This window comes from Perna viridis, chromosome 10 (genome assembly GCF_037379345.1).
Source record: "Perna viridis isolate PV_CMFRI_1.1 ecotype Kerala chromosome 10, ASM3737934v1, whole genome shotgun sequence".
Lineage (NCBI taxonomy): Eukaryota > Metazoa > Mollusca > Bivalvia > Mytilida > Mytilidae > Perna > Perna viridis.
Genome location: NC_142454.1, coordinates 37,350,443 through 37,374,571, shown reverse-complemented (window position 1 = coordinate 37,374,571; position 24,129 = coordinate 37,350,443). Strand labels below are relative to the sequence as shown.

The window sequence follows — 24,129 nt, the reverse complement described above, 5'->3', positions numbered from 1 at the left end:
TGTCTCTTATAGAAGTTTTGGTCATTAATAAAGTAGTGACCTTTATACATTAATATATGGTATTCTATTCTAACAATGCTTGGACTATTAAGGGTGTTATTTTGTTTGGGTTGGAGCAAAATTTTCCAAAACATCTGCAAAAATATTGGTTTGGTCATTCACAAAGGCAGTAATAGATTAGGTAATTCACATAGGCAATAATACAGGTTTGGTAATTCACATAGGCAATAATAAAGGTTTGGTAATTCACATAGGCAATAATACAGGTTTGGTAATTCACATAGGCAATAAAACAGGTTTGGTAATTCACATAGGCAATAAAACAGGTTTGGTAATTCACATAGGCAATAATACAGGTTTGGTAATTCACATAGGCAATAATAGATTAGGTTATTCACATAGGCAATAATATGTTAGGAATTCACAAAGACAATAATAGATTAGGTTATTCACATAGGCAATAATATATGAGGAATTCACCAAGACAATAATAGATTAGGAATTCACATAGGCAACAATACAGGTTTGGTAATTTATATAGGCAATAATATAGGTTTTGTTGTTCACATGGGCAATAATAAGGATTTGATAATTGACATAGGCAATACAGATTTTGGTAATTGACATAGGCAATACAGTTGTGGTAATTGACAAAGGCAATACAGTTATGGTAATTGACATAGGCAGTACAGCTTTGGTTATTGACATAGGCAATACAGTTGTGGTAATTGACATAAGCAGTACTGCTTTGGTTATTGACATAGGCAATACGGTTGTGGTAATTGACATAGGCAATACAGTTGTGGTAATTGACATAGGCAGTACTGCTTTGGTTATTGACATAGGCAATACAGTTGTGGTAATTGACATAGGCAGTACAGCTTTGGTTATTGACATAGGCAATACAGTTGTGGCAATTGACATAAGCAGTACTGCTTTGGTTATTGACATAGGCAATACAGTTGTGGTAATTGACATAGGCAATACAGTTGTGGTAATTGACATAGGCAGTACAGCTTTGGTTATTGACATAGGCAATACAGTTGTGGTAATTGACATAAGCAGTACTGCTTTGGTTATTGACATAGGCAATACAGTTGTGGTAATTGACATAAGCAGTACAGCTTTGGTTATTGAAATAGGCAATACAGTTGTGGTAATTGACAAAGGCAATACAGTTGTGGTAATTGACATAGGCAATACAGTTGTGGTAATTGACATAGGCAGTACAGCTTTGGTTATTGACATAGGCAATACAGTTGTGGCAATTGACATAGGCAATACAATTGTGGTAATTGACATAAGCAGTACTGCTTTGGTTATTGACATAGGCAATACAGTTGTGGTAATTGACATAAGCAGTACTGCTTTGGTTATTGACATAGGCAGTACAGCTTTGGTTATTGACATAGGCAATACAGTTGTGGTAATTGACATAAGCAGTACTGCTTTGGTTATTGACATAGGCAATACAGTTGTGGTAACTGACATAGGCAATACAGTTGTGGTAATTGACAAAGGCAATACAGTTGTGGTAATTGACATAGGCAATACAGTTGTGGTAAATGACATAGGCAGTACAGCTTTGGTTATTGACATAGGCAGTACAGATATGGTAATTTGCAGTAGTACATATCATATTGTATTACACATCTGTTATATACCATAATTAGATTCCTTATTTATTACTTCTTAATTAAGATTATTTGGTGTCTTAATTTTTTATATGACTGTTTTAGTGGTTGTCTCTTGGATGGTTTCCCCGATCTTGACTTGACTATTGGTGCATGTGTCAACCGATACTCCAATCAATTCAAAGATAATGGGAAATACTTGAAGCCTTGGATTTAAGGTTTTGCAATCTTTATTTTTTAATGAGAGGTCAGAGAAGCAACTACAAAAGAAACTAAATAGTTTTTCACCCAATTTTTATATGGCAATTACTTTTCATCTCATCATTTTTTCAGGAAGTAATTAAGCTATCATCCCATCATCTTGTCTGTTTCCTTGCTGAAGTGCTATTGTGTCTAAATAGGTTTTTTTCTGTGTTAATGTCTTTTTTCTATGGCAGGTAGACAGCTGCATGATCCCTTATTTTTGAATGGATATAATCTGTATTGGTCAATACTTTGATTAAATAGACTTTTAACAGGTCCACCATCATTTCTATCAGCTTTTGGATTCAGACTCTTGAAAATTGGTAAGTTAGTGGACCCTTTAAGGAATGTTCACAACATAAATATCTAGGTGTAGAGTCTTCATTATGATGCCTTTGCTGAAGAAATCAGTTTCACACCAATGAATAACTAGATTTTCTTCTGCTGGTGTGAACAATTTATCAACTTTTTACACTCATGGAAAATAACGTAATTCTTCAATATCGTCTTGTTGTTAAAAAAACCCAATTTTCTGTTTTGCTGCTGTTCAGCATAGAATTCTCGAAAAGGGAGAAAAATGTCAGGTATCTTTTTAGCCATTACAGATCTACCATCACCTAGATTTATACTTGTTTTAAATGAGAAAACAGCAGTTTGTACCCTGTTTGATATTTTTTTTGTTTACAAAAGTAACAATTGGTTTTGCCTTTAACTACAATGAGATTAAAATCAATGGATCATTCTCAAGTACTGGTGTCAGACTTGTCATAACCTTACACGAACCCACTTTTTACATTGTTATTGACTAAGAGGATTTAATCCAACTGTTATTGTAACCTTTCATAAATATTTGATAAAATCTAGACATATCAGTGAACTTAGATTTGGTATTTTTAATTCTGACATTATTGAAATGTGTAACTTGGGGGTTTTTATGGTGTGTCTCCTCATCAGTCGGTGCCAAATTGTCAGAGGATCTGTCTGTCATTTGGTCAGACAGGCTGATTGGTTTTGTCTGCATTTACATTTGTTGGTGTATTTTGTAATAATGTATGGTGTACAACTCATTTGTTGTTTTAATTTTTATATTGTCTCAGCCTTTATCATGTTACTTTGTTAATTTGTTCATGTGAAATGTTGAGAATACTAATAGCAATTTTTTGTATTAAACTTTTATTCCTTGGCTAAAGAAAAAATTGCATCCCAGTGTAAGAATAAACATGTCCATATTCCTATCCCACCAAAACGTAATCCCAATGCTTCACGAAATCAGTTGCATTTGTTTAATTTACTGTAAGAATAAATGTGTCCATATTCCTATCCCAGCTATTACTGAATATCCGATCGGGACGATTTTCCTCATATGTTTTCTTCCTTTGGCTTTGTTCAGCCTCTGTTATCAAGATGTTTCAAAGACTTTCCAGAGATTCCCCCTTCCACAATTTTTAGTTCAACATTGGTCTAAAACCGGTAATAGAAATGGTATCAAAACGTAATCGGGCATGCCTACAAAATAATATTTGGTCCAGCAAAAGATCAGAGTTGGTCGGTCCGACAATAATTTTACCTGACATTTGGGAAAGACTGCTCATGTTAAGATATATGTAGGGTTCAGAAATAGAGTATGCTAAGAATAATCAATTTGGCTTCTGGAAGAAGTAGTTATATCAAATGTGTAAACAAGGGTAAAATCCTTGGACAAGAAATGACCCAAATAATTATTTGAAGTTCAATACTGGAAGAATGAATGGTACAGTGTGAAGGATCATAAAAAAGCACAAAGTAAAAGTAACAACACAATCCACATATAAAATCACATATTTACCTGTATTGTTACAATTCTTAATCAAAAAAGAATTAATCCACGAATTAAGTACTTTCACAGTATTGTATTTTTGTCATGATTTTAGCTCCCCCCAAAAAAACAAAAAACAAAAACAAAAACAAAATTGCTCCTTGGACATTTTTCGTAGTGCACCCTATTATTTAAGAGCAGTTAAAGTTGATGTATTTTCAAAAGAGACAGTTTGCGGTTTATACAGACAAAAGTAGACCATGTGAATGACTAATGTATGAACCCACATTCTACTGCTATATGGAAATTGCTGTTTTAGTCTGTTTGTACTTAAGTGTGATTTCTTATCAGTATTTCCAATTCTAATTCCAATTTCTTTGATTTAACCTAATTCAAAAGGAGAAATTGATCCATTGGATTTTCTTGTGATGACAGGAGATGGTGCTTTGAATAGATGAATTATTAACAGGGACAATGACCTACTGAATATGACACTTGTTGCTGAAGATCTCTGTCTGGGACCGGTTATTGTTGTACTAAGGTTGAAAAAAAATGAATGATGAGAATTTATAATAAATATCAAATTGTCTTTTTGTGATTCTTATAGATATAATCTTTGAAGGAATGGTCTTTGAGGTTAAATGGTTTTGCAGCAATTTCTTCTCTAAATGAAATGGATGTCAAGGAATTGTAGCAGTCATTCTGTGTTTTGTAGGAATTTTACTAATAGTTCAAAAAGTATTAGTCAAAGGAGGAAGTTTACATAACTGCTGAATTCAGTTTTGATTTTGTAATATCCAGTGAAACTCACACTTAATCTAAAAATATTCCATAAATATTGGGGTCAATTTTGTAGCTGTAACCCATTTTTTACTGTAAAAAATATTTTGGAACTGACAGCTTTGGATCTTATTTGCTTGAATTAAAAACGAAACAGTAAATATCTTTGTAAATGTTAGAGAAAATTGAACAACAGCAACAACATGTACACAGAGTAAAACCTGTCTTTAGTAACCAAAGAGGAGCAAAATTAAGGCCATATAAGATGGATTGTCTTTATAGACAGGTTATAACAAGTTTATGGTACATAGAATGAACTGCATGTTTTATTCAGTCTTTTTGGCAGGTTACTGCAGAATACAGGTGGTTGATAAGACAGGTTTGACTGTATATATATAGAGAGAGAAAGGGAGATTTTAAATTGCTATCCAAAGTGCATTTTAGTTGATACGCCGTTAAGCATCATTTTCTGCTATTTTATGGATGGTTGTAGATATTGTCAGTGAGATAATGATTCCATTTACAGATATAGTTCTATTGTTGACACTCTAGGTGCAGTATAATCAAGACACAGCAGATTCCTGACTCTGGTTGGGTATTTATATAGCAGGAACAAATTGTTCTCAGTATGGGAGGAAAATATCTGCTGTGAAATGAATTGATGGTAAAAAGGTTTCTGTTATTGTGGTCTGTCATGTAATAGCATCAGTAAAATATTTTTTATGGCTTTTTCTGATATTTAATAGGAATAATTCTGGTGCAGTGGCATGTCAGTTGGTGCTTAAGTATTGTGGTTTGTGGTTTTGTAGACCAATTCTGTGAAAATTTCTTGGGCTTGATTTTTTTTCTGTCTGTCATACAGTTTTCCATATCAATTTTAAACAAGACATTAACAATTTGCAATCTCAGTTGATGCTGAATAAGAACTTGAACTGTTCGTGAAGCAGTAGATATAAAATTTTATTCATGGGTATTAATTTTTTTTATCTTTGTTAAAACTTTTGTAGTTTGTAGATTTGAAAGAGAATTTTTTAAGTTTTTAAATGGAAATTTTACATTTTGTTTGGAATATGAATTTGTGGTTTACCAAGAAAGCTGTGAAAATAGGTAACTCATGAAAAAAATATTCACTGTATAGCTCAGTTGTCTCTGCCATTCAATCACCAAATTAATTAAGTAATTTTTTTTTTATAAATGTGTTGTGTTGCTCAAGAATGTGTCTGTGAGTTAGAAGAGATCAGTGTTATATGATTGATATTTGATTGTCTCAGAGTTTAAATGCACTATTTCAGAGTAATGATCCTTAGATATTGCACACTCCAGGAAAAATACTTTGTATGAGAAACTTTAGTTCCTGCATCCGTTCATAAATCTGTGATTGGTATTAATCATTAAATTTTGTTATGACAAAAAATATGCAATCCTGATAGTCAATAATTACTGCCTATTACAGATGTTTCTGATTGGTTCTTTTCATCAATACTAAATAATAGAAAACTATCCCGCCATTTCCTCTTTCCTTTTACGCTAAACAATAAATGAAGGTAAATTTACAGGTAAAAAATCTGTCAAGGTAAAGGATAAGATTATCAACAATCTCACCTTGTTTGTTTACATTATGTCACAAATCTTACAACTTATATTTTTTACAAACAGCTTGAGATATGTTTCAAGAGTCCCTAGAGAAGATATGGTGATGTGCATGTAAATAACAAGTAAAACTTCAAGGTCATTTTAATCAGTACAGAGTTATACCATTAGATTGAAATTATGAATATTCTGTCCAAGTCTTTGGATAGTTTAGCTATTCTCTAGTGATTTTTGGGTCTGTTACTTAAGTACATTTCAGTTCTGTTCTAGCATTGCTTACTTGCAATCTTATTTTGTTTTGTCTATATACTACCTTTTGCAGCACATTTCAGTACTGTTCCAGTTTTGAGTAACTACAGTCCAATGATATTTTGTCTGTATACCACTGTTGCAGCACTTTTCAGTGATGTTTAGACATTTTTTCCTGTAATCCCATGGTATTGTGTCTGCATAAGACTTCTTGCAGTACTTTTCAATGATAATGCGACATTGAGTTAGTGCAGGCAGATAGTATTGTGTCTGTATACTACCTGTTGCAGTACTTTTCAGCACTGTTCAGACATTGAGTCAGTGCAGTCCATTCCAATGGTATTATGTTTGTGTAAGACCTGTTGCAGTACTATACAGTCCACAGTGCAATCCCATGGTATTATGCCAGTATACTATCTGTTGCAGTACTTTTCAGTACTATTAGACATTGAGTCAGTACAATCCAATGGTATTATGTCTGTATACTACCTGTTGCAGTGCTTTTCAGTCCTGTTGACACAAATGTTTATGTTTTGAGCAACTCATTAGTCAGATCTTACCAACAATGGAATCAATAAAACTTAAGTTACAGAGTTACTATGTAAATCATACAGGTTGGATTTTCATACCTCATTAACTCAGAATTACATAACATTTTAAAACATTATATAATCATGATTAAAGTAGATATGATTAACGTTTATTTTATTGGCTGTACTTACATTTTCAATGATTATGTTGTTTGTCTGTTATTTTTACTGTAAGTAATTAGTTCAAGGTTTGACTCCAGTAATTTGTACCTCAAGTATCTGCTGATATTTGCAGTTTTTGTAATACTCCAGCCTGTGTGAACTATCGATAGTCAACCTTTTTAAAGACAATATCTTTATATACAGCCATATATTTACTTGCTATTTAAGAACATCAAGTTCATATAATGCCTGGAAAATTGATCTAGTACATATGGTGATAAAGGTTTTTACAAAATGTTTCTGTTAGTTTGGGACAATAATACATACAGAAAAATGGGAACTTTCAGTTTTGATTCTGATAATATCACTTTTTGGGTCTCGACAAGAGTGAGTTTGGATTTTCCACTTGATAATGTTAGTATCAAAATCAAAAGTAACTATTATTTTGTTTATTGATAATTAAGTTATTGCATTTTTAATCATTTTAATGTACATTTAGTTTTTAGACTGCTTTTGTCCCGCCAATAACCTATGGTTAGTGCCTGATGTCCTTGAAAGATCTGATGATGTCACAATCACTCCCAATGTTTTTAGGATATTTTTGAATATCTTGTCATATACCAGAAAAAGACAAAAATCAGTCAAAAGTAAAAAGTACAGATTACTAATTAATGTCTATTTTTATGTTATTGTATGAGGCTAGATAAACATAACTATATGTAACTTATTTACATTGTTTGCTAGTTTGTACTGAAGTAGTAGTCCTTGTAAGAATCATGCATAGTCTGAAAAATGTGATACATCCCAAAAAAGGCTACATATTTTTATTTTTGTAATTAAGTTCTTTTATGGGTGTATTATTCATTCCAGTCTGTTTGCTCTTAGAAGATAATCAACATTGAAAATCCAATAGATTCTGTTGAATTTGAGCGTCATTTAGTGTTATCTCCCTTAATTTTGAAATCTACAGTACATTCTATATAATATTTATCTCCTAAGAACACAGGTTATATGAACTGATTTTAAATTTCTATTTACTATGGCAATTCTAACAAAATATCAAAAATAAAAATATGTAGACTTTTTCATCCATGAATCCTATTCATCACGCAGGTAGAAAGTCATTATTTTCATTATTTAGTTTCCATCATTCTTTGTGGAGCACAGGGCTGCTACAGTTGTTTTCCATCTCATTCTGTTTTGGTCTGTTCTTTTTGGCTCATTTCAGGATTAGTTAATATTGTCAAGCTCTTTCATTTGTTTTTTTTTCTAGCGGTGTAATGGAAGTAGAACAGACAAAAATAAGAAGTAGCCTAATTTTGTCAAATATTCTTCACGAAGAGATTGACAATTTTTTTCTTTATCAAAATCTTAAAGCAATAGAAAAGTAATATCTGTTTCATGCTTTACTTATCTGCAAAGCATATTTGTTTTTATTTCATTTGAATGACCATAAGATAATTTTTGACTGGATTTTGCAGAGTTGATGTTCTTACGTTTATCGCTCTTTCCTTCTATTTTAGCCCTTCCTTATGATTTTAGTTCAATGTTGATCATCCACTCTCTTCCTCTACCTTTAGATTTTAGCTGTATCTTTACATTAAAGCCCTTCCTTAAGATTTAGTTCAATGGTGATCATCCACTGTCTTGACCTTAAATCTTTTTGCCCTAAAAACATCCAGGTCTTAGTTCACATGTCTCATCTTACTGCACTTGGATTGAGGACATCGGCTATTATGCAATATTTAATGGCATATTCTGTCTTGTTTTTAGTTTAAATGTCAAATTATGATTTTGAGCATGTTACATCATTAGTGCATTAGTCAATTCTTTAGACACCCCCATCATAAAAGAAAACGGAGAAGACTATAATTTTTCATTAATCACATTTTTCACTCTTTATCACGTTTGATTTGGCCAATTATATCCTTTGACAGGATGAGAGATTGTCACTTTTGTCGGTATTCTGTGTCAAATTAGACCCCATATTCTTCTATGATTTTCAATGACTCATTCATTGTCCAGTACTTAAATCAATATACTTTGCTGTCATGTTAACACTCTGGAGTTTTATCCCTACATCTTTTGGCATTGTTAACAATCTGTGCTAATTCAATGTAATCTGATGGCCTTTTGAGAAATCTTGTTTCGCCCATGTCCGTAGGTTTCAGTTGAACTAATGGCATGATCAGTGATGAAAGTCCTCAGGGAGAAGGTAAAGTTATTGTATTAGGGATTGGGATTAGAAAGGGCCATGCGACATTTATCACATTTCACCTGAACATTTGTTATAGAATTCTGAATGTCATTTAAAATGGCCCAATCACAAATATTTTTAAATCTCAATCACAGATTGTATACCCAACATGAAAATACTGTGAAAGTACTACTGTTCCTGGGGTGCCAATTTTTCATGGATTTTGTAGGAAGGTAAACATGAAATTTGATTCCCAAAGGTTTTGTTTTGTTTGTTTGTTTGTTGGGGTTTAACGTCCGAGCAGCAATATTTCAGCTATATTCAGACGATGAACATGAAATTAATGATAAAATAAACATGAAATGATGATGAAATGAAAAAGGGATGGAACACAAGGACAATGGGGTCGACAAATTTTGATTGCCACTAGAAATAGGGAGAGGTGGGTAGGTTCGGGCAATTTAGCCTCCTGTGGCGGAGCCTAATGGTTCCTACTCCAGGAGAATACAACAGTAGGGTTCTTAAACGTGCGAGGAACGTGGCATCTTTCCCAACACGGTGCACCACTATGGTTTGCGATCCATATTATAGCCTGACAACCCCAGCATCAGGGGTCAGGGGTACCCCATTCCACCACCTGGGGCACACATCCCAGTTCCTCTGTGGGCAGAGTGCCCTAGCCCCTGGCTAGGGTTCTAAGCACTATTTAGTTGCCTTTTACGACAAGCTTAGCGCTGCTGCAGGCCTATTCTTTTGACACCCGGACCTCCTACGGTCCATAGGAAAGGTTTATTTACTTTCAATCGTATGATATGATTATCGAAACCATAAATTCAAGAATCCACGAGCTTGTGTTTTTCCCCTAAACCATGAAAATGGATACCCACAAATATAAGTACTTTCACAGTATTACTGTATACTGTTGTCCTTCCGTCTTGCTAAATTTTTGTCTAAATACCAAAACCCTCATATTTTGATGAGTTATTTGTTATTGAGAAACTAGAAATTATCATTGGTAGAAAAAGCAATGTGTTCATTTCAAGAAGCAAATATATATACCAATGATTGGAGTTACAATGCTTTTATTCAATCGTCTCATTTATACTTAACATAGTAAGGTCTTCAGAATCTGGTTAAGGAAAACAACTTAAGGCACTGATCTCTGGTTTTTCATATTTATGATGAATTTCTTGATTCGAAATGAAAAGGTGAAGATCAATGGAGATGCATGGCTTGAAGCCTGGAAGCTTAAGTTAAAGTGATAACTTTGTCGACAATGCCGTCATTGATTCAAATAATACAAGACAAGACACGATATTGATGTTGACTCAAATGAGTAAAAATGTATGGAGGCAACAAGTTGATCAGCAGACAGTAAATTGAGATAGGATGTTGTGCATTTACAAATCCATTTTAATCATTATTGCAGAAAAGGATGGGCTTTTTATGGCTTTCCTAGGAGTTGGCTATTGATTATGCAGAAAACAATACCTTGCTGATATTGTAATGTTTTGCGACACTGATTCTCTCAGAAGCTGACTTCACTCATGAATTGTTAGCTATTTTATTGAAGTACATCCTGATCACTTAATTAATGTTTTATTTTTTAAAAGTTCAGCAGAATGAATATTACTTGAATTAATCTTCCAAATGATTTTGAAGACTTTACAAAAAAAAAGAGAACTCCCTCATGCATGTTTTGGGAGAAGTTAAGGAGAGTTTAGGGTTAAGTCATACCTTTTGTATTTTTGGGGGGTTATATTGTATGGGTTATGGGATATTCCTTCCAGAGTGGAAAAGGTGGTCTTCATTGATAAATTCTTTTTATGAATATAAATCTGCATTTGGCTGAGTTAGAAATAGTAACCTGCCCAACAGCCCGAGACTGGCTATATTTTGGCAGGACTAGCTAATTTTAGCAAAAAAAAATCTATATAGACATGTAGTAAATATATTGAAAAATTGTATTCAGGACTGGCTAGAATTTGAGTGAGTTTCCTACCCTGCATTTTGGTCTTATGTAAAAAGTCCTACATTTACTCCACTTTATTTTGTTTGACTATAAAATGACTAGGTATGGAGCCTTTCTTGAAAATAATCAGAGGTAAAAAGTACTAATGACCTTTACAACATGGTTTTAAGCTGCTTTGTCTAGTGGAACAACATGTTCGGGAAGTCAATTATAAATGATTAGGGTTTACAGTGCTTAAAATAGTATAGCTTTACTTGATTTTGCTGCATGTATATTATTTAACCAAACTGTAATTTGTTTCATCACAGAGCAATGAATTTACACAATTAACCTCTTACAATAATACCTATTGTACAACTTTCATTAACTTTTTTGGTGTAATTCTTTGAGAAATTGCCAGAGATTTGCACCTTAAGTGGTTAATGAAACTTTAAATTGTAAGCAAGAAGCAGAAATGTTACTTTTGAAGTTATGTAACTTTTAAGTTGATCGCCTACATCTGTTGGTTATTTAACACAATAATTTCACGATTTAGTGAATGTTTGAAGGAGTTGAAGTGTTCTAGAGCATAAAAAGACTTTTTGATAAGGTTGCACTGTTTTGGCTATTAATGACCTAATTTATTGTGATATAGTTTGTATGTAGGTATATAGTCTGAGTGTCATGAAAAGAAATAATTTTCAAATAATTTGTCCTTATTTAGATATTAATGTTTGGCACTTACTTTGACATAAATCTTGACATTGATGAAATTAAATAAGCTTTTAAATAATCTTTGGCTCAATTATTTTCTTTGAAATGAATTTTTAGAAATTGAAAGGGTTAATTATCCATATTAATATTTATTTTTGTATGTGTGGGTTACCCAAATGAGCCTACTTTGAAAGTGGAGAATCCAGATATGACTGGAAATTTGCTGTTATGTGTTTGCAGATGTTTCTTTTGTACTGAAATCTTTAGATTGTCTATTTGTAAGCATTGTAAACAATTAATTGAAGAGAAAAAACACATGCACTTAAAAACAAAGCCTGGTTAATTAAGACTTTGTGGGTGGTATTGTACTGAGAGCTGGTGTGAAATCAGCTGATCTGTAAAGACAGGTCTGGAGTTTTGACTGTAAACAAACCAGACTCAAGTGTGAATAATGTTTTTTAGAAGTAGTGGATTGCTTTTATGAGATGTTTTTGATGGTCCATTAAATACTACATATAATAACTACTGACCTTCACTTTATGAAACTAGATTTTTCAAATCTAATTGTTAGTCTGAAGAATTTAAGTGAAGGAATTTGGTTTCAACTGACAAAAAATGTTTAATTTTCTCACCTAACCTACCTTGAGCCACTAGTAAATAATCAGAGAAGCTAAGTTAGCTTGCTCTGTGAAAATTTTTACAATTATACATAAAGTATTGAATTCAAATGCATATGGTATGGAAATGCTATAAACTTAGTTCTTTGACCTCTAAACATTTTACACCTATTGTCATGGCCACTGCACTCAGGAGATAAGAAGTGAGTGATAAAGGATGTGCGCTCTGAATTAGTGATTTGGTGGAACCTTCATAAATAGGATGAACAATATGGAAACAGGGATTTTTTTAAACAGTGTGAAATGTAGTGTAAGGATTGAATTCTTTGATTTTGAATTTGTAAAGATGTTTCAATGCACTACAAGATGTTGTCAAATTGAAAATATTTATTGCCTGCATTATCTAATAGAAAATGAGGAAGATAGAAATAAATATTTTGTTGAGTAATCAAGCTGTGAATAAAAGAAGTCCCCTTTATGGAAGTATATCTTTAAATTTGATAGGTCATTTAAGTTTAAAAGACTTGGTGATAGTACAATGGTCTCTTTGTCAAATAGAGTACTGATTTCTCACAGTACTGAATTTAAAGTGTGTGGAAAATGTGCATGGCTATTTAGGGCAATTACCTTTTTTTCAATTTACTTCCTGGATTATAGGTGGTCATTACCATTATAAATAAATGTGTAAACAAAGAAAAGTACAATTTAGTGTGTATTATGTATGAATGAAAAAATGCTTCGTAAAATTTAGATTTTAATGGGATTGGGACTATTTTACTAGGTGTTCCCTATAAAAGAATGAAAATTGTAACTAGACTAGCAGTGTGATTTTTGTTGTCTACATGAGATTTCAAATTCTTGAAGCTTGAAGTGCTCATTTTTCAACTTTAGGTTACTTGATTGTTTTTGACACTTGCTGTTTTACTGACAAATATTTTGACATGAGACCTTTTCGTTTAATGTTATGGAATTTTAAATATCTGCCTTGCTGTGGATGTCTGGTTCTTGTGCTTGTAGTTGTAGCAATAGGACTTATTATGAAATCTCCATTGAAAAAAAAAACAAAAAAAAACAAGTGACTCCAGGAAAAAACATGTCACACTGACTAAAAATGTTTGATCTGAAAAATATAATTTTAATATCAACTTTCTAACAGATTTATATAACAGCGTGTTTTAAAAAGATAAATTACTTACAAAAAGTAGAATAAAAGTTATAAAATGCATATCAATTTAAAAACTCCTGAACCGTTCAGAATTTAATATTATGGTGTATTGACGTCTGTTATTACACAACATAATGCGGATATTTTAAACTGTACCTATGAATATAAAACATCTGTTTCGAGTTTGGACCTACAATTGTAACACATGTAAAGTTCCTAAGTGTGAAATTTTTAACAAAAAGGCAAATAGTGTTGTGTAATATTCAGATATACTTCGTTGGAGTGATGTTGATATTGCGTCTATATGGATTCGATATCCCTTTGGTCGTGAGTACACTTGTAAACTTGTCCATATGGATTTGGTAACCCTTTGGTCATGAGTACACTTGTAAACTTGTCCATATGGATTTGGTATCCCTTTGGTCGTGAGTACACTTGTAAACTTGTCCATACGGATTTGGTAACCTTTTGGTCGTGAGTACACTTGTAAACTTTTCCATATGGATTTGGTATCCCTTTGGTCGTGAGTACACTTGTAAACTGTGTGTGACTTGTAATTAGTATTTTATTGTTATATGCTGTGAAGAACATTTGGTCCTCAAGATTCTCTTAACTTTTTTTTTTAAATAGAACTAAATAATGCAAATTAAATCCAGTTTTAATGTACTTGAAAGTTTGGGTTGGTATAAAAATGGGTTTGGAACGTCCTACAGAATGGTGGAAATTCCAGCAAAATACTTAATCTGTACCTGATAGTCACTGATATGTACTGATACCGTTACATACTGACTTGAATTTGGGCTCAGCATGTCAGATTAGTACAGGGTATGGGCTGATCATTTGGTCAAATGTTCCTGTCCTAAATTGCATGGAATATCTGCTTTTGGACATAAAACCACAATGAGTCAATCAATCAAATTTAAAACAAAAAAACAAGAAATTCGTGGTATGGGTTTTTATTTTGCCTGTTTTATTGCAATGTAGTATTTAATTTTGATAAACTTGTTTTATAGGACCTCAATGTCATCTGACAGTTCCAGTAGTGAATCTGGTAATGAGTCTGAGAGTAGTTCTGATGAAAGTAATTCCTCATCTGAAGATGAAGAAGAGGAAGAAAAAACCAAAGTGAAATTAGAAAAAGTGACACACAAGTCACCAGTGCAGGAAAAGGTAAACTATATAGAAATTTTTAAAAATAAAAGTTAATAAGAGAATGTCACATAAGTAATGAATACTTGTTACAATTTTTGGAAGCATTGACCAGTTGCCCTAGCAGTGTTACTGTTAAATTAGAAATGAATGAACAAGATAAAATGTACGATGATGAACTTGAAATTTTGTTTGATCTCTTTTCTAAGTTGGTTGTCTTTACCTTTGTACTGCTGTGCTAGTGGAAGTTGGTCATAAATTTTAAAAATATGGTTAAAATTTTTCAGGTGTTCAGTGAAAACCATTTCTTTTTATACGATGGCAAAAAATTTGAATGGTAAATCCACACTTGCTGAAAGTTTGACATCTGCAGTTTTATCAAGCTGCACTCTGCAAAAGATTTTATCGTATAATTAATTATTCTGTAGTTATGGATACTTTGAATGTAACTTAATGCAAATGTACATTTTCTTTCTCTGCAGAATTCAGGTTCTTTATCATGGAGTCTAAATAACTTTGTACCAGGTGACAAGTCAGCTCGACCAGCTTCCAACGGATCTGATAATTATGATGAAAATGCCATTCTTCTTGAATCAGTTGTCAAAGATCTCATCAAATCTCCAACCAGCAAAACTCCAACCAGTATTGAAAAGTCGCCATATCAACAGCCTCATTCTCATTCAAGTAGTCATGGTGATTCAAGTTTCCGTCGTAGTAGTCCTCACTCTATACCTTCTACACCGTCAAAATCTTTTCTGAATGGAATTACTCCAAGTAAAAAGAATTTGCATAGTGATAATAGTGATAGTGAAATAGATGTTGTGAATACTCCTCAGAAAAAAGTGTTGTTACCACCACAAAGTGAGCATAGTGTTGTCAAACGGTTGGATTATGAAAATAAACGAGAAGTTCAGCCGCGTACTGCGAAGCGGCAGAGTTCAGAATTAAGTTTTATAGGCAGTTTAAGTAGTGATGATGACAATGATGATGAGGATGCTGGACCTCACAATAATAATGATGTGGAACTTAACGACATACAAAAAATTCTTGAACATGTTGGAACTAAACTTCCTCCTGTATCTCCTTTGCATCGCGATAAAAGTCCAGAGAAAATTCCTAAAAAGTTGAGACGTGCTAGGACACCAGTGAATAAAGATGCACTCAAATATAATGATGGCAAGCCTTCAATAAAAGTCTGTCTTAGTCTGAAAAGTGTTGCCCATTTTCTGAAGGATGAAAGAAAGAAATCTCCATACCGTGATAAAGTGGCAAATAAGTCAGTTGATGTTAAACAAAATTCACCATATCCAAACCTACCTAGCAAATCACCTGCAATTGTTCATAAATCGCCCTTCCATGATGTAACTGCCAATACTGAGCCTGTTGAGATGGACCTTGACACGGACTCTGAAATGGTGAATGGCCATATTGAAGATTATTCTTCAAGAAATGTGTCTTCTATTACATCACCTCATAATAATAAGTGCTGGAAACCTTGTGATACTAAAATTGGCAGTAAACGCAAGGAAAACGAACCTGAAAAGGTGTTCATTAAACGAAGGAAAATCACGCCCAAAACAAATAAATCTACAGAAACTGCTCAAAAGGAGTAAGTGGCATTGAGCTTCTGAATTTTATGTTATTGGATTCTATTTTTAAATTCCTATGGGACATTTCTAGTAATTTTGTGTTTAAATTCTTTAACATATTCTATATTCAAGATAAGGGTAAGTGAAAGAGTGTAAGTATTCTGTTTTATTTATTTAAATATTGTATTCATTAGGGGTAGTGTATGAATGTACATTTTCACCTGTAGAAAAAGAATTTTGCCAGACTCTAGTAGGAAATATCCTGTTTTGCACAGTTCGTTAAAAATTGTTTTTATGCTATGCAATCATATCTATTTTGTGCAGAATCAATGATCATGAGTTCTGTAAAATAGATGCATGTCGCATGATTGGCATGTGATTTGTTACAAGAATGATTGTCAAGTTATTGACATGTGATTTGTTACAGGAGAGACAGCCATGAGGATGACCATAAATGGGACAGGAAGCACCCGCACCGGTCGTCCCAAACTAGAGAGCCTCTTAGCAATAGTAGTACTAGTTCTAGTCATACAGATAAACCTGAGTTTGAACTGGTAAGAAAATATTAGATTGAAGTAGTGGTGTCATAGAATGAAAAATTATTCAAAGACTGGTGATAAATCACCTTATATCTCATTTGTCTATGTGGTTTATGTTGACATATTCCAGGGAGAGAATTGGATGTATTTTTGAATTAATTTTATCATTTATGGTGTGTTTGTTGTTTCGACTCATTTTTTACCTTACATTAAAAGGGGGATGGTTAAGGTATTAATGCCACCTTATTAGACTAGTTCACCCCACCACAGATTTCATGACCCTGTCATTAGATGTTGGTCATTGTGTTGTTCTATTACTTTTTAGTTTGATTTTGAAGATTAGTCTTTTTTTGGTTATTGTAGATTTTATTGTTGTCAGGGCCTTCCAGAGGCAGAGTTAACTTAAAGGTGTGTTTTACACTTATTGATTGATTGATTGATTGATTGTTGGTGTTTAACATCCGAGCAGCAATATTTCAGCTATATTCAGACAATACACTTATTGAAGACCTTATGGTGATCCTTGAATGTATCTGGTGCATTTGTTATGTTTCTTATCTGTTTTCCACCCATTGTTAATAAATAATTCATTTGGAATGTAGGCCAGTAATATGCAACTTTCTAGGAGATATCGCTGTCTGTCACCCTACTTCTTATAAACATTGTCAATGTTGTTCATCTGTTCACACAAGTTATCAATAAAATGTGATGATGTGAAGTGATTAACATCTATAGATACATACATGTACATGCATAACTTCCATTTAATAGGAAGATTATTTGATGCATTTTATTTCTTTTTAATTGACCTTAAACACAAATAATAAAAAAATACATGTAATTAGAGACAAATTATGTATTGAAAATTGGATTGCATGTTGATGTCATGCTACATGTACTTTAACTTATTTTTAATTTTGACAAATGTTTTTGTACATGTAGGTTATAACTAGAATGTTCTATCACATTTAATCTTCGGTCGAAGTTGTTGAACTTGTTTTTGTTCTGTTTCATTGTTGCCACAAAGGAATCTTTTATTTCATTTAAAAAAAAAAAAGATGATTTTTAAACTTTCTTTAAAATGATGTCATGTGTAATGTGCCAAGAACTATTGTTTGATCAAAATAATTTTTTTTAATAAATAAATTTTCATTATTGGTGATTTTTAACAGTTCCCATACAGTTAAAGATAAAAATTGACAGAATTTCCAAAATATTATCTCATCTGCTGACTCTTTAATGACAACTAGTCAAATATGATAATAAAAATAATTTTCTCTTTATTACTCATTAAATGACGTACTTATAACTCTAATTTTCGGCTCAAATGACAGGGAAAAACACAGTTATTATTGAAAATAATGTTGCCTTTTTGTCTTCACGTTCTTCTGATTTTATGTTTAAAAGTGATTAGTGAAAAATACATTAAATCCATGAAGAAATCCAATATCTAATGAAATGACATAAATGACGCAAATGGTAAATTGTGCATAGAGATCTTCACAGAATTGCTCCCTCGAGGCACGATCAACTCTTTATCATGAAATTTCAGTGTTGTGATTTCATAGATTATTGATTCCTCTTGCACTTAAATGCAAATTTTTTCCCCATAGATGTGTGAGTGTCATGCCACTGTTTCTAAGCTATACTAGCTCTCTGATTGAATTTACATGTAAATGGTCAGGTAATATGACCCGTAAGATTACTGTTGGGAATAAGATACCTCCTATTAAGGCTGAATTGAATTCCATTTAGTCACCATTGAAAGTGAATTACAGGGCTTTTTAAGAGATTAGGACAATAAAGTTTTAACTTTAAATGCACTGTCATTTGTTGTATACCATTTTTCTCATATTTTGTCTGTTTCATGCGAATTGAATTCCATTAACATTCAATGTTATTTTGAAATCTTTGACACTTAAGGGCATAACTTGTAATGAGGTATTCATTCGTGGTGGTCATGGAGTAGATTTCTTTCCTCTGTTTTCTGTTTCCCTGTTAGATATGATTTGAGCTGTAGTCTTTGACAGAAGTAACATATACTTCCATAAGGCCTTCTAAGTTTGTCAAATATGATGGGTAACTTCACTCATTCCTACATTTTTATGTGATATCAGAGCAACATAGCCTCAATCAAGTATACAACTTAATTTGATATACATGTTGCCCACATCCAACTTTTTTTTAGAATACCTATCTAAAATTTTATGCTTGCTTCAATGATGAAATACCCATTACCAAAAAAAGGGGGAGGCAACATCCACCTGAGCTATGATATACATGTACATGTACTTGAGGATATGTTTTTCTTATATCAGGCAGTCTATGGTCCAATTTCTTGAATTTATTTTTGAATATTGATCAATGACTTAACTTAGATTTTTTTCTTCAAACAAAATTGTTTAGGATTTTGAAAGTGTTTGGGTTTCTCTTTGATCTAAATAGAGTTCTCAGATATTTAAGTAGAGTCCTCATATACTCTCAGTGATAAATTACATTTGTATGTTTCAAGAGTATGCTAAAAGAAAAGATCAATTTGAAATTAGTTTAAATAAAAACAATATTTATGTAAACACAAGGATATTGAAACCACAGGCATAATATTGAATTTTAAATGTTTTGAACTACAAAGTAGTCTGATATCTTTGCTGTTTGAAATAGTATCATCCCCACAAGGTTTGGATGCTAAGCCTGAATTCACTTTGTAAAGAGTTTATATTGATTTTCCAATAGATAAGATTATAAACTTCAAAGTAATCCTTGCATTCCATTGTATAATTTATATTATAGAGTTACAAGGCCTTAGTTTTATATCATTTGTGATGAGAGTTTAATTTGTTAAGTTGTATGTCTGTTTGCCTGTTTTTTTCTGATTTGTAGAGATTCTATTTCTTCTCCACAAACTTAGGATTTTTTAATGCACAAATTACCTATATTCAGCAATAACCTGACTTAAATGACCATGATGGAAATATCCCTATATATTACATTCTTTGTTAAATTAATCAGCATAGAAAGACCATTTGGCTTACTTGACCAAGATTTTGTTTTCCTTTGATTTTAATTAGTTCTAATTATTGCCTTCATGAGTGGTCTAAGTTGCTCATTTACTTTTGTTGCTTTGTACATGTATGTATTATTTTGGTTATTTTATGTTCTTTGTGGTGTATGTCTGTTTTGCATGTCTGGTTTTTGTCCCTGGATTAAATTCTTTTGATTTCAGCCAGAATCTTGGTTCCCTTGATTACTCCTTCATAACTTTAGCTACATGTATAATAGTTTGTTGTGTCCAATTTAAAGGAATGTAACTCAAAAATCCTATGTATGTGTCATAAAACTTAAATTTCATTTTAAGGTAAGATTTGATACAATGAAAAGTTATAACTGTGAAAGGGAAAAATGTCAATTTCATTTTTTAAAACTTTTTTTGGAAACAGTCATTTGACTTCAGTCAAGCTACATTTAGATCGTTATCATTGGAAAAACTACTGGCTTTTAGTACTTCCAAATTATTCACTGATATTTAAACAGTTTTTACCTTGATTATCATGTAAATAAAACTTTGACAAAATCACCAAAAAACTTGATAACAACGTAACATTTGTCAAATTTTATACTGACTCTACCATTAAAGTCTTGTTATTGATAAAACATGTGTTCAAGTTTCATTGCAATCCATACAGTAATGAAATGGATTAAAGCAAACATGTTTAGCAGATATTAGCCCAAGGGAAACAACTCTTATTACATGATGATTGACAAAAATGATTAAAGTTGATTTTGACATTACTGTATCCTTCAAGAAATGTGAAGTTTTCTATTACACACTTGTAAATCTGTATTTATCCTTAAAATCAGTTATTTTCACTCTTTATACATGTGTGTTTACATTTATATCTTCATAGTCATATTGTGTTACTGTATGAGTCCTAGATAATGTAATTTATACAATGGAACCTATCTTTAACTGAACCATGAATAATCTAATTATCTGTCTAAACCAGACACTATTTAAGGTCCCTTTATATGAGTTGAAATGTATTTTAATCCTTGGTAAATGAAACATCTGTCTAACCAATTTTAAATTTCAAATGGGTTTTGGTTTAGACAGGTATCACTGTCCATACATATTTGTTACTTATTCACAAAGATAGGTACATAAATATCTGTTGTACTGGTGTCATTATATTTATCGCATTAGTAATTCTGTGCCAGAATGTTAAATATGATCCATTATGACCAATACAATAAATATTTGCTATAATTAGGTCTAAGTTTGCATAAAGGTTATATAAATCAGCATTGAAGGGTTTTAAAAGCATAAATTTATTGAAGATAGATAAGTTACTAGGTCCTCTATATAGGCCAAACTTTAAGGCTTTTGGTGATTATCAAGAATGTTCCTTTTGAATTATATTATTTTTATCATCTGTTGCATTTGTGTACTGTAATGAATAAAGCATTTGAAAACTAGACAGGCACATGTCTACAGTCATTACTGCCTTGGAGCTTAAGCATCTGTAACTTAAATTTGTGCTTTTTGAGTGAATATTTGAACAATAAACAGTGTAGGAAACTCACTCAAATTCTAGCCAGTCCTGAATAACAATTTTTCAATTTATTTACTATATGGCTTTATAAATTTTTGCTTAAATTAGCCAGTCCTGCCAAAAAATAGCCAGTCTCAGGCTGGCAGGCAGGCTACTATTTGTAACTCTGCAATAAATTTATTTCCATTGGATTTTTCTGTTGTCTAAAAAAGTACTATAATAAACCTTCTGAGTTAGTCATTATTTTGTTGAGTACCTTGTCTATTGATTATTCAGTGTTCTGTTGACATGATTTAGGTATTTTTTTGGACAGCAAACATTACCTGTGAAATTTTGGTTGTCAGCCAATCAATGATTTTTGCACCAATATTTGAGATTTTTAATTCCTTAAAAAAGAATACGGGTGTGGGGGTATATGATACTTTCAGAATTAGTTTTTCTTATGTATGATTAACAGTACAACCTGTGTGCAATTTAACTTTTTCACTGGTCCACAGTGCACACCACTGTAGTAGTTCTCTTTACTACATTACAATTATCAATAGCCCACAGTGGACACTGGTGAGGTAGTTCTCACTGGCCTGTATTGGACGTCAGTTTCATTGCTTTCCTTCTCACCTATCTTTTTCTATGCAGGTTGAAGATTTGAACGGCCAGGCAAACAGTGATGCTCATCCTTCATCAGTCGAAACCATATTTAATCGAGAGGGGGACGGTGAAATCACACATGATCCCATCAGTCGTAAACCAATCAGAAAGCTTGATGATCCGTAAGTAAACCAATCGGAGAGAAAAATGGTTGGAAAATGTATGGTAGTAGAATTGATGGTTGAAAACTTAATGTCAATAAAGTATTGTACTTCTGAGATCTTTGAAAGCCAATTCTTTGATAGATTTTGCATACATCATATTGTACTTCTGAGATCTTGGAAAGCCAATTCTTTGATAGATTTCGCATACATCATATTGTACTTCAGAGATCTTGGAAAGCCAATTCTTTGATAGATTTCGCATACATCATATTGTACTTCTGAGATCTTGCAAAGCTAATTCTTTGATAGATTTCGCATACATCATATTGTACTTCTGAGATCTTGGAAAGCCAATTCTTTGATAGATTTTGCATACATCATATTGTACTTCTGAGATCTTGGAAAGCCAATTTTTTGATTTTGCATACATCATATTGTACTTCTGAGATCTTGGAAAGCCAATTCTTTGATAGATTTTGCATACATCATATTGTACTTCTGAGATGTTGGAAAGCCAATTCTTTGATTTCACATACATCATTTACAACACTGTTTATGCTTCATGTACTACAAATGAAAAATATGATGTACTTAAACACACACAGATACACACATCTTTCTGCCTAATTTTATGACAGTACTGTACTTGACTGAATTTATTTCTGTATTAAAACATTCTATTTTACATTCACCATTTCAGTCTGGAACATAATGATGTGTATCGTGCTAGAGCTCGAGACCTGAAGCACCAGGCTGATGAAATTGCCAAACATCTGAAACGTCAAGTAGACAGCTTTGTAAGTAGTCATACAGATTTGATATTGTAGGGATACACACGTATAAATTCAGTGTAGTTGTCCTCTTCATGATTTGGTAAGAGTGGTGGAAATTTCTGAATATGTAGGAATACACTCATATTACAAATGTCTGAATTGACTTGAGTGGAGCTTCTCTTTATGATCTAAAATTTCAAAAAAGTCTTTAATATACACTTGAAATGACTGGAGTGATTTCTGTACTCATTTGAAATTTTGAGAACTGTCAAAAATACACATATTCCTAGCAGGTACTTTATGTCTGGTTCTGAATGAAATTCTTATAACTCTGTCTTACTTATAAGAATTGTATCTAATGTATGCATGATGTCAAACATCACAGTGACTCTGGTCATGCATTAGTTGTTGCCCTGTCAAGTGACAGTATTAGTTTGATGTTCATGTTTATATCTGTCAGATACAACACCACTTTGTTTTTCTTTTTTTTGGACTATCAATCATACTGTATAGTACATGGTAGATAGAAGTATGTCATTAGCAATATGGAGCAGTGGATTGAGATATGGGCTTTCTCAAATGTCAAGAGAGTTTTGTTCAGGTTTCATCATTGTCAACAGCATTTTATTTTATAAAGTAGAATGGACTTGATTTTTTTCTGCTTTAAAGTGGAATTCTGTATTGTTTACTTTGGATTTCGGCAATTTTTTTGGTTGACTCTTTAGAAGGGCATTTTGCAAATATCATACCAGATTTTCTACTGTCTGGAATTGGAATTCATTTCTTTTTTTATTTTATGTTTAATTCGCATTCTGGTAATTTTTTTTTTTTTTTTTTTTTTTTTTTTTTTTTGGTTGGCTTTGTAAAATCATGTCTGAAACATGAATTAAGTTATAAGGTTCTCAAATTATTAGTGGGTAGCAAAATATGTATGTTGATTTGTAATATGTTGTACCTCTATGTCCTGTCATGCTGTTGGTAAAGTTCTAGTTACTTTCTGTGAATTTTGGTAAATTTATACCTTAAAACTTTTGGCATTGAAATCAAAGCTGAAAATTCTTGCTCAGACCAAGTTTAAAAAGGCATTAGTTTAAGAAAATTTGATCCAGGTGTGCATATTCATTTAGGTTTTATGATCAATGACCTGAAT

At 32.3% G+C, this 24,129-nt stretch overlaps 1 protein-coding gene across 3 annotated transcripts in view; it reads left to right on the top strand.

Moving 5' to 3' along the window:
- LOC148605656 (uncharacterized) overlaps positions 1 to 24,129 on the top strand; it is an 87,005-nt gene that overhangs the window by 43,674 nt on the left and 19,202 nt on the right. For all 3 annotated transcript variants that reach the window (XM_088548349.1, XM_088548348.1, XM_088548350.1), the window contains 5 exons: positions 14,641 to 14,797; positions 15,259 to 16,385; positions 16,793 to 16,919; positions 22,091 to 22,224; positions 22,907 to 23,003. In XM_088548349.1, coding sequence (XP_088404475.1) covers positions 14,641 to 14,797; positions 15,259 to 16,385; positions 16,793 to 16,919; positions 22,091 to 22,224; positions 22,907 to 23,003 — 1,642 coding nt within the window. The remainder of the gene's footprint in view (positions 1 to 14,640; positions 14,798 to 15,258; positions 16,386 to 16,792; positions 16,920 to 22,090; positions 22,225 to 22,906; positions 23,004 to 24,129) is intronic.